General features: G+C 41.1%; 1 protein-coding gene across 2 annotated transcripts in view; it reads right to left on the reverse strand.

The window, feature by feature from the left end:
* FARSB (phenylalanyl-tRNA synthetase subunit beta) overlaps positions 1 to 10,832 on the reverse strand; it is a 36,979-nt gene extending 26,147 nt beyond the window's left edge. The window contains exons 1-12 of one of the 2 annotated variants that reach the window (XR_014226680.1): positions 10,716 to 10,832; positions 9,666 to 9,721; positions 8,623 to 8,777; positions 8,033 to 8,105; positions 7,642 to 7,757; positions 7,057 to 7,207; positions 5,978 to 6,086; positions 3,670 to 3,740; positions 2,292 to 2,353; positions 2,154 to 2,205; positions 616 to 677; positions 4 to 211 (exon numbers count right to left, since the gene is read on the reverse strand). Coding sequence is in view for 1 of the 2 variants with exons in the window: in XM_082287727.1 (XP_082143853.1) it covers positions 4 to 211; positions 616 to 677; positions 2,154 to 2,205; positions 2,292 to 2,353; positions 3,670 to 3,740; positions 5,978 to 6,086; positions 7,057 to 7,207; positions 7,642 to 7,757; positions 8,033 to 8,105; positions 8,623 to 8,777; positions 9,666 to 9,721; positions 10,716 to 10,773 (1,173 nt within the window). In the remaining variant the exon portion in view is untranslated. The remainder of the gene's footprint in view (positions 1 to 3; positions 212 to 615; positions 678 to 2,153; positions 2,206 to 2,291; positions 2,354 to 3,669; positions 3,741 to 5,977; positions 6,087 to 7,056; positions 7,208 to 7,641; positions 7,758 to 8,032; positions 8,106 to 8,622; positions 8,778 to 9,665; positions 9,722 to 10,715) is intronic. The other variant, XM_082287727.1, reaches the window with a different exon arrangement.
* Between the last annotated feature and the right edge of the window lie 758 nt (positions 10,833 to 11,590).

Below are 11,590 nucleotides of genomic sequence, written 5' to 3' on the forward strand. Positions count from 1 at the left end.
TACTTGATTAGCTATGGTGTACGTTTTCGGAATCACCATCTGAATGTTGTTATAACCATAAGCTATTGCTGCATCTTCTACGATATCACAGGCATGGATAATGTCTGCTCTGGTAGGAGGGATTTCAACCTCTATATGGTTCCCATTCCCTGTGACGTGTGACTTCAAACACATCCTAGTCAGCAGCTTTGCCAGGCTTGATGGAGTTTCCCTGAAACAAAACAAGAGAGTGGTAATTTATGGATTTTGCACTGTATTGACTAGCTTTGTAAAGTAATCAGTGTTCCTTCTGCATTGCCTCATATCCTGAAGAATCTGCAAGTGCTTTATGGACTGTACACAGTCTTAGCATTCAAACAGAACCAGCTCAGATTCTCACTCATGAGATGGCCATTTTTCTTCATAACAGTTGTGTGAAGCCGTGAAGAATCATTCCCTGAAAGCAGGGGAAGAACTCTTAAGAGTCGATCTAATTACCCAAGATAACCCCTGAATTTTTGATAAATTAAAAAAAATCACATAGTCTAAACATTTTTAAAACAATGCAATAATCCATGTCTTCTAGTACCTTTGTCATGGTTAATATAAACTATGTTTTCATTAGCAGTAACCCACCTGATTCCTATTTTCTTGTTAATGTATTCAGGTTTCACCTTCTCTGTTCGATAAGCCAGCTCCTAAAAAAAAAGACAAAGATTTTAAGCATACACCGTGCCTCCATTTCTACCTAAGAGGATTCAATCTTAGTAATCTAGCTCCTAATTGCTATACTAAAATGACACCCACAGAAGACAAATGTGGAATATTAGACTAAATTTAGCATTCTAAAGTTAACAGGGTTGTTGAAAATATACTCTAGTATGTGATGCAAAAGCTGTTCTTGGTTAAGCTGGAAGGGTGAATGCAGCATGAAATCCCCATTATTGAAACTTCCGATAATTTCTGATACATGCGAGCAACAGTCACTGAAAGTTTCTGGTGACCAGTTCATCCTAAGTCAAAGCCCTAAAGCACAGAATGGTCATGCATGAGATCTCATGGTCTTGTACAGATCAAATGACTTTTAGGAGGAAAAAGAAAGAAAACTTTCTACTTCTTTATTGGCACACAAATACCTACCAGTATTTTACTTAGCAAGTGTGCACCATATTTAAGGAAGTTATTTTGTATGTATATAAGTATTTCATGTGTTTCTAAACTTATTGATATACAAATGCTTAAAAACCATAGCATCTGAAACTTTGGGGATTTTTTTTTCTCTATTTTATCTAGGGAAGCTGCTTAGGTTACTGGAGAAATTTCTATTTTGTTGGCTATCTTTTCAGGATTTTACATCTTTCCTCTGGTGATTAAAACTGACATTGTGAAAAGAAAAAGCTAAAATGACACTAGAAAACCTCTCAGCAAAAAAAAGTCTGTACTTGCTTGATATATCCGATTTTATGAACTCAACCAGATCTGTCTTCAGTTACTTTCAGGAAACAGGAGGAACTGCTTTCTTTATACTTATTAAGAGAATAAAAATGTAAGACTCCATTACTGCAAAGAGGTCTGTCTGGGGCTCTGAACTGCACTTGAAGTCAACATTCGGCCTTATAAACCTTTACATAGTTGGTGTCTGTAAAGTGAAAGACTGAAAAATGCAGTGTTACAAGGTTATTTTAACTGAAGGGCATTAAAGCTTCCAGATCTGATAAGTACATTATGCTGAGGCTGATTTCAGTTGTCCATAGGCTTTAAGGCTGAAGGACCTCTTCCTGCATTAATTTTTCCCGATTTGGAACATGTAGGTTTTAAAAGCTTTAGACACAGATTATGACCTTTGATTGCAATCTTTACTTGTTTCTGAAAGAGTTCCTATCACATGCACTCTAAACCATAATAGTGTCTTTTTAACCTCATCATAATTCAGTGGAGCTTCAGAATGAGTTTCCTAGACAAGGAGAAGCTGGAGCTGGAGTTATTTTTTGTGGGGTTAGAGAAGGCTCTGGCTCACTAATACAGAGATAGTGCCAAGCTAGGTCTTTACACTACACCCCAGAACCAGCACATGCTGCCACTGCAGGAAAAAACCACAATGTCACTCTTACTAGACTTTGTGTAAATAAAGCCCTCTCCCTAAGGACACAGATATATCCTAATGCTGTGCTTACCGGATAGATGTGGGTCTTCCCATTGGGATAAACCACTTCTGCTGCTTCAACACTGAAAGAGACAGAAAAATATAAGTAAAAATGTTTTTAACACATGGCCCAAATGTAATGTCTCTCTGTATGGAGATTTATACTCACGTGAATGGCTTCTCACAATATTCACTGAACATTGTGACTATAATATCAAGAACAATTTTTGCCTACAAAACAAACATAAAAATCACACTGAAATCTGCCATCTACTGTGTTCAAGTAGACAAAATATCTTAACAAAGAAACAGGGAAAATATCTCATCTTACACTCTCTTCATTCTATTCTATTTAATAATCACCAATTTCCCAGCAGTGTAGAACACTAGATGGAATTTTAAAAAACATATTCCTTCTGATGAAGACATTTGTGCAAAACTTGAAAATCTTTGGTTTTCAATGTTCTGAAGGAATTGTGTATCTTTTCTAAACTCTGTTCTTTAGAAACACAGGGGTTTTATTACCATTTGGAGCTGGGTCTTCCTAACTCTCTGTCTTATTAGTCATTTTACTAAAGTTCAAGTGAGAATGGAGAGGTTGAAGGACTGTGCATTGTTTAGCAATACATTATCAAATAATCTCGGTTTTTTGGTTATTTTTGTTTTACTGTTAATATTTTAAGAGATTAGTATAATGGAACATAATGAGACTCAGATGAACGTCTCAATCTACAAAGGGTTTTTTTTTTGATGCCTAACAGTGTAATTTCCTTCATGTAAACAGAACAACACTATATTTATTTTTACTATCAAGACAAGCATTAGCAAGAAACAGTTATTTATTAGTTTGTTTAGAAGCCACTTCCCAACATGTAAATTTATTTGTGTTGTTAACATGTCATTATGTAGTAGGGTAAGTTAAAAGCAGTTTTGCTCTTAAGCATCAAGTTACACACTTTTGGGAAACTATCAATGAATGCACAACTTATATTCAAGAACAGGAAATTATAACTCCTAGGCTTTCATGCTTCAGCTTTGAGTTACAGAATTTGCATATGGAAAGACTTGAATTTAGCAATTATTTGTAAAGCATCCCTGCTTGAAAAAGATAACTAAGTAGAAAAATTGTTTACTTTTTTCCCTCAGCCCAAATTTTCAGTAGGAGACAAAATGAATCTTTACAAAGAGTATTCTGCCAAAACAGGCAGTCTTAGTAAATTTTACTCTTTTCAAAGTCTTTCAGATTTAGAAAAAGGGTTCGACAAGGACAAACAGTCTCTAATTTACTTGAATTATTTTCTCATACAAGCTGAACACTTAGTGTCAACATAAAGATACAGTAAAATCAAAATTCAGTGGAAACACAATGCTATCTATAGAGCAAGCCTGAAATTGTGTCAAGGGAATTCCACAGTCCTACAACTTTTGTATTGGAAGGTTGGCTCCATACAGGAAATGCTGTGTTGTTGTAGGTCTTTGTATTGGAGCTCTATTATCCAAAGGGAAAACAATTATATTAATGCATATTAAAAGCTGGAAAGATTTACCTTTGTAATATCTGTGCCTGTACATTCAATAAACACATTTCTGGTATTTAGGGTTATTTTTGTATGATCTCCTAAAACATGTGAAAACAAAAACATGTTAAGAAATATTAGTTTTATTGCAGTAACACTGATACTCATTTTGTGTCAGAAAGATCACTGTCATCTTCCACAGCTTTAAAAAAACCACTGTCTACTGCACCAACATTCAGAGCTGTTGGCAGAATAGCAGCTCTTTTCATTTTTTAATTTATGAATCAAATAAAAGGAAAAAGACAGAACAGACACTCTGACTGGGTTATGCTTTACACTGCAAGAGACAGGCATCTACAGGTATCCTGGCACTCAGCTGGAAAGCCAGCTAACAGAACAGTGGCCATCTGCTGTTTAGGAAAGGGCTCTGCACTGCCACAGCAACCCATCTTCCCTCGGTTTAGTCTCACATTTGCATCAGATGTGTGATGTGTCATTTCCTTGGGCAGGAATAAATGAAATGGTTTTAAAAAGTTATTTAGACTAATGACTATCAATAGCCATTTTGTGATGTCCTGACACTGTCTGCTGATACACTACACGTTGCTCTACGGTTGTGATTTAGGTCCTCTATGGGTCTCTTCTAGGCATGAATTTGCTTTGTGTGTACAGGGAGTTATGATGTGCGCATTGAAGCGCATCCCTGGTGCACTCAAAATTTTTCTGAAGTGTCTCCTTTGAAAACTGGATGCAAAGTCCCCCAGTAGTTGGGTCCCTACAAAAGTGGGGTTTGTTAGTAAGCCACAAGCAATCTGGAGCAGCTGTACAGAGATCTCATTCTGCCTGTTAGGTACGGATGGGCGGTGCACACCTGGAGTGAATTCCATTGCTGGGAATCATGCAGGAATGGGCGTGGACAGTCCTAGAACTGTGTGGGATCATGCCAAATCCAACCTCTTTGTCCTTTCTGCCTTTCCTTGCACCATTCATTAATGAACATGCACCCCACCAGAGGCAAAAGAAAGCATTTGGATATACACGGGAATTCCTGCTTCCTTTGTTTGACCCTGACTTAGCTTCTCTGGTTTAGTTTCCTATCTGAGAAACTAGGTCACAGATAGACTGGAAGGTAGGTGCACCAGAGATCTCAGGACTGAGGGATCTTGTACTCCCTTATAGCTGTGCTGTGTCTCTTTGCTGATGGAATGTATTCAGCATCTCTGGACTTGCTTCAAAGCAAATACAACCCTTCACTTCAGTGCTTGTAGATAATCCAAACAACCCATACAGATGTTTACATTGCACTATCTGTTTAAAAAGGACCTCTAACCTGGAAGCCTCTCTTAGATACTGTTCTCTAAAGCAGAGGAGGGTGCTAAATTTAGCTCAACCTTTTTAATTGATTAAAATATAAACAATATGCTGTGCTTATACATGGAACACACCCAAGCTGGAATGAGCCTAACAAAGAAGGATCAGGCACAGTGGTTGACACCACCTTCAATTCAGAACAGTTTTTGTTACCAGTTCCTGCCAGAGAGTTTGAGCTGCCTTTTAAGAAGATTTGGGTTAGCTGGATAAAGGTCTATTAGGAAGCATACATCCAAAGAGATTATCACTGCAGATTCATTGGTCAGTGTAGGGAAATTTACTGATTCCTGACATATATTTCAGTACATAGGTATAACGAAATATCTTTCTTAAAGAAGTAATTCTTGTTATGCCATTCAACGGCTTCAATAAATGTAGTTCTCAAAAATCACCCACAGTTTTTTTTGCATTCAGAGGAAACCCATGTTTAGAAACAATGCAAAAGAAGTCTAGACCAATTTATTATTTTTAAGCCATTAAACTCTCGGGAAATCACTTGTGTGATAGCAATAGGGTCCCTAAAAACTAGTTCACATTGCTGGTAAGTTCCCTGCTGTGACCTCATAAAATGGAGTACAAAGTTGCAGTTACCAGTTACAGTTATCAGCTTACAAAATAACCTCTTGCAGGCTTCTTCTAGCTAAACAAAATGCTTTCCTAACAGAAGTTCCCGTCACAAGGTACTTCGTTGAGTTGCAGAAGGGTATGAGAAGCTAAATGCAGAGGTTTGCAGTAGGACTTTTACATCCTTCTGATGAAGATGAGAAAAAGGAACACTAGCTGCCTAGGGAGGGAGCAAAAATGTGACTACCTTTAAACTGAAAGAAGGAAAGAAGACTATATGAAATTGTGAGTGAATCAATTAAGAAAACATAATAATCCCTATTACACATCAGTGTTTCTGTCAGACATGAATTCACACACAAAACAGCAGTAACAGTACAAAGCAGTCACAAATTAATCTTACCATTGATGATTGGTGGCATGGACAGAACAACCCCATTGCTGTCATAAATGACAGGGTAACGTGGCTTGTTTTCAATCAGGTGCAAATAGTGCCGAAGGTGGCTGTCAGTCTGGAGAAACAAAGCACAGCCTGAATTTCACTTCATCTCACAGGTGAATTTCCACAGAGCCACAATCCTTTGCCGAGTGATTAAGGGGAATTTTGAAGGTGGGAAGAATTGGGTTAGAATTAGGTATTTTACTAGCAAAGGGTGTTTGCTCCCAGCAGCAGGAAAAGCTTGAAATGAGAGAACTGCATTTTTGGTTTTCTTCAGAAGTATTGAAGATTATTTAAGGATTCTCTCAAACATGCATAGTCTATGCAGTCCAAATGACACCCCTGTTCAACACAGCAGACAAACATTGCCAATATCCTTAGTCTACAGGAACTCTACTTAAAAGTGATAAAAATTAGCACTACAATACTTTATAAATTGCTGGATACTGACACATTTATACCTAAATTTGATTCAAATTTTACATTTGTTCTAATGACATAGGTATGTCCTGTACCAAAAAATTTCCTTTTAGTCTCTCTTGTTTCTGAGCTCTCTTACTCTTTAGTCAGAGATACTTGAGGATTTGTCTCTATGGCCAGTACGTGTTCCAGCAGAGCTGTGTATTGTAATGACAGTGATAAATAGTAGCATTTTCAAATACTGTCATTGGAGCTGGCCCACAAAACACTGTCAAATCAGACCTGATAGAATCTTTTCCTAGCATTTGCCTGGTTTCATCAGGATGCTGGGCCAGGAGCAGTGCCAGACTTTACTTGATAAATCAGAAACTTACTACCAAACCCACTATTCTAAGAGTTGCTCTTAGCCCCAAATGTATCTTTCACAAACAATGAAAATAAAATATTACCATGCATTTCTCATGATAAGCAAAATACGGAATGTTCACTGGCTGTGAAGCTACGGAAGATAACTGTGTTTTATTTGTAAGAACAACTTTTAATAGCAAGGTTACGAGAGATATTTAGCCTTGGAAATTTATCTTCCTACATTTAGTGCAACAAGTCTGAAAAATCTCACTTACCCTATACAGATCCATAATTTGTGAGGCTGTGTACTCCTTGGATTGATTCAAGGGCTTAAATTTAATTTCAGAAGGTGCTTTGGCTGTAAAAGTAAATGGACCCGAGATGGTGTCCAAGTCATGGGTACCTATTGCTACTAACGCTCTTTTCCTAGAAAGAAAGAAGGCAAAATAATGTTTTTACTAGTAATACTTGGAGTTTCTTAGAGTATGATGCTCTACACTTCTGTGCATTCACAGAGCTTACTGAAAAAGTAGACAGATAATTTTGTGAAGCCTAGAAATAATTTCACTAATAACATTTTAATAAATTTTATTACAAACTACAACACTAGCCAAGACAAATCCAATGGGAATGTTGCTAAACACTTCTGTCTGAGCTGTTGCATGATCTAAAACAGCTATTTATGTTGAACAATATTAGCAGCAGACAGAACAGGTAAAGAAATGAGAAGGATCAAGAGAGCTGCTAGAGAAGATTTTCCTTGCCGTAACCATAACACCTCTCTGCAATGGGGACGTGCAGTCTCATCACGTGATAAAGATACACAGGCACTATGCACTACTTTAAATTTGAGCACTAACCTGCAAATATTTTGGTGCAGTTTCTCTTGGAGGTCAATGAAACTGTCGTAACGGTCCTTGGTAAAAGTTATATTTCGGATGACGGCAGCTACAGCATGAGGCCGGATCTGGGCAGTCTGCAATTTACAACAGCAGCATGCACATTTCAAGTGAGCATCTGAAACTTTGATTTGATCTGCTAATAGGTTCACCCAAAACAATTTGTCTATTGTTCCTCCCACTCCTCTTTCCTAAGAATAGATCACAACGAGCAGAGATATTTAAATTTCTTTAGCTCTTGCTCTGCACACAAGATTTCCAGTCTCACTGCTCTTACAAAATCATACTGATATGGATCTTGCTGCTTCAGCAACTCTCAATACATTTACAAAGGTGCAGTAAACACTTTTACCTGTTCAGTGATAATCAGCCTCTGACCTTCACCCTCAGCTGGTATTATCTTTTCATATCTAGGGAGATTTATCCTAAAACAACAACAGAAGTAAGTCTGTAGCTGAAATGCAGGAAACTCTAGAAATGTAGCAGCAATTATATGTAGAAAACTTTCTTGGTAATGTTTCTTGGCTTGTAATTAGTTAACTGTGCAAAACTTGTTTTTTATGGGATGGTAAACAGATTACTGAACTAGAAAGGAAGAACTCAACAAGTTATTGCAGAAAAGTGAAATAAATTATTTGGTTTGGTATTTATTACAAAGGATCACCAGAAAGCTTCTCTGCAGAAGCTCTTTACAGAGGACGAGTCTCAAATGGAATAGCAATTGAAAACTTTTTAGAACAGATCCAAAACCCAATAGCACTCTAGTCTAGTCTTTTAAAGTTATGCAATAGATCCTCTCCAGAGGAACATCTGAAGCATCTGATCTATACATCAAATCATACTCAAAATCCAAGTAAGTAGGAAGTTCTGTTTGCTGACCAGAAATGGCCCCATATTTCAACAAATAACAAACGACAAAGAAATCTCACAACTCTGCCTTACCTTTCCTTAAAGACCTGCAGTCCTCGGACCAATCCTTCCAGGCAAAGCAAATCATAACGGTTGGCAGGAACATCAATTTTATAGAGAATGACATCAGATGCACCCTTTGCCTTTTCTTCACCTTTTTCTTTACTTATAATGTCCTTCTCAGATGTCTGAAATTAAGCAAAAATGTGGTTTTAACCTGATATATCTTAACGCTGACACGAGTATGACTGTGATATGACAGGAGAAACTGTTTTAATTAGAAGTTTAACAGTGTAATTTGCATCTATACAGCAAATGGATACACCAAATATGAGAAATTACATAAGACCTCAAACTCAGAAACTGTAAAAGTGTACCAAAGGAAAAATTCAGTATTAAAATTTTAAGAAAAGAGATTAGAGAAGCAAGAACCTCCAGGCTGTCAGATCCCAGGAGAGATCTGAGACCTTACCTTTGGCAATAGATTGGCAAATGACTTGTCATAATCAAATTAAGCATAACATATGATGTTCAGATGTCTTTTGATAAATGTCATTAAAAAGCCAATAAATTAAAATTAAAAGGTAAAACCAAAACAGGTCTAGTTGAACAAGATTTGCATGGATAGTTATCAGGGCTAGCAAATCTCCACAAGTACAGAATCTAAATCAAAATGTTAAATATAAATTAGTTACAACTCAGTTAACAATGTCCAGAACAAATATCTTTTTTGTGGATATTGCACAGACGACTGCATATCAAACAAAGCCAAACAGATCTTGTAAAATATAATCAATACGTGGTCTATGGCCATATTTATGCTGCTAAATAAAAAGGGGCCTGAGACTGAAGATCAAGTGGCACGGAGTGCTGACCTCCAGAAAGTACAGCACTATGCCATCTTGGAGTCTCTTGCTTCCAAGGCAGTAACTTTTGCATATCTGAGGGGTTTTTTTTCATATTCAAAACACCTGTGTTAGTACAGTCCATTATAACACTCTACCAGGGGATATGCTGGAAATAACGCTCTACAAACTCTTACCAAATAGAAAGCAACAAATAAAAACGTTACTTACAATTTCATCAAGCTCCAAACCAAACTCAAAACAAAGCTCATCAAATTCTTCATCCGCTGTGAAGGAAGAAGGTGAATTTTGATTAATAAGCAGATCTCAGACCTAATTTTGTGTGTGTGTGTTTGGAATGTTTTCAAACAAGATAACAAATGCTATTTTAAAGAAAAAAGGAAAAAGTAATTTAAAGAATTTTCCTTATATTTCCATCTGAGTAGCAGCTTCTCTAGTACGTATTCAATTTATTGATATGGTATTCTTAGAGTCACAAGGGAGGGCTTCTGAGCCTTGGAGTTCAGGTCATCAGCCACGTTTGTCAGAGCAACTCTGGCCTGAACAGACAATGAAACAGGAGGGAATAACTGGGCAGCTTCTGCCAACTGCTCCTATCTAATCAGTCAGGTTGTTCTACAGAGGTTGCATCAACTGCGTTGTAACATGTGAGTAACACAGCCCTGATCTGACAATGGAGATTTGCACCGGGCTGTCTGAAGAGCCACAGCTCCTGCCTAGTCTAAACCACTGCACGTCCCTCAATGCTGCTTCAGCCGAACAGTTACTAAATTTGTTTCCTGAGCCAGGAAGGAAGGACTGAATAAACCCAAGCTATTCACTGCTCGCTTTGCCTTCTCCCACCTCTTCTCTCTCCTTCTTGATTTAATCAGATCCTAAAACAGACAGTGAAACAGACAGTTTCCAACCAGAAACCGCGATTTCCCGAGAGATTCGGGCTCAAGCAGTGCGTGTGGGGGCAATGGCCTGAAGGGGCCAGGGATAACACGTGGCTGTGCCTGGCGTGCCATGGGCTGGGGAGGAGCAGGCGGCAGGGGAGCCACCGGCGGACTGAGGCCTGGGCTTCCCCGAGGGTCCCAGCGCAGCCCCGGGACATGGGACACGCGGAGCGCGGAGGGTGCGGCCAGCGGGACCGTGCGCGCTCAAGGCTTCGCCCCGGCCGGGGCGGGCAGCGGCGGAGGCGCCGCGGCGGTGGCAGCGCGGCGGCCGCGGTGCGGGGCCGGCGCGTCCCGCAGCACAGCGGGGATGCCGGACACTCACTGTAAGTCCTGCCCAGCGCCTGGAACAGCAGGTCCCGCTTCACGCTGACGGTCGGCATGGCGGCCCGGCCCGCACCGCGCCTGCGCCGCGCGGCCGCCAGGCCCCCGCCGCGTTCCCACCGCGCTGCCCGCGGGCCGCGCCCAGACCCCCGCCCGCGCCCGCCGCTACCCGGCTCCGTGACACCGCGCCCGGGCGGCCGTGGGGCTGCTGCGCCCCTGCCTTGCGCCAGGGGAGGGGGCGGGCGGCGCACCGAGCCCCGGCAGCGCGGCGGGCAGCTACGGGAGTGACATCAGCGCGCGGCAGGGACCCCGCGCTGTCTCCGGCGCTGCGCGGGAGGGGCGGCCCCTGTGGGACCGCGAGTCCCGGCGGTGCCGCTGTCCCTGTCCCCACGTGGGGACCGCAGGTCCCAGCGCTGTGGGATGGTGAATCCCGGCGCTGCCGCCGTCTCCACGGAGAAGAGGGGGAGGGGGTGTCAGCCGGGGCAGCTCTGTGCAAGTTTCGGGGAGTGTTTTCTGTTTCACTCCGAAGTTTTATTTTGACGATCCCTGTCACGACACCCCGGGCGAAGCGCCGCGGGCGGGAGGAGGCTGTGCGTTTGTTGGTTTAATTAGAAACGAAAGGCTTGACGCCAAACATTGCAGGAACTCTTTTAAGTTCTGGGTCAGCTCCATAAGCTTTTTAGTGGTAAGAGCCTTAAGCGCTCCCGGGAGTGCCAAGTCTCCGGTCGCTCCAAGGGGAAAAGCCCGCCCGGCCCGCCAGGGCAGCGCAGGTGCTGGGTGTGCGGACGCACCTGGCTCCGCAGGCGCGGAGCTCGCTCCGGCAGAGCGAGCAGAGAGCTCCCCCCGCCCGGTGTCGTCTGTGCGGAGCGGGGGGAG

Source organism: Coloeus monedula (assembly GCF_965178545.1).
Source record: "Coloeus monedula genome assembly, chromosome: 10".
Classification (NCBI taxonomy): domain Eukaryota; kingdom Metazoa; phylum Chordata; class Aves; order Passeriformes; family Corvidae; genus Coloeus; species Coloeus monedula.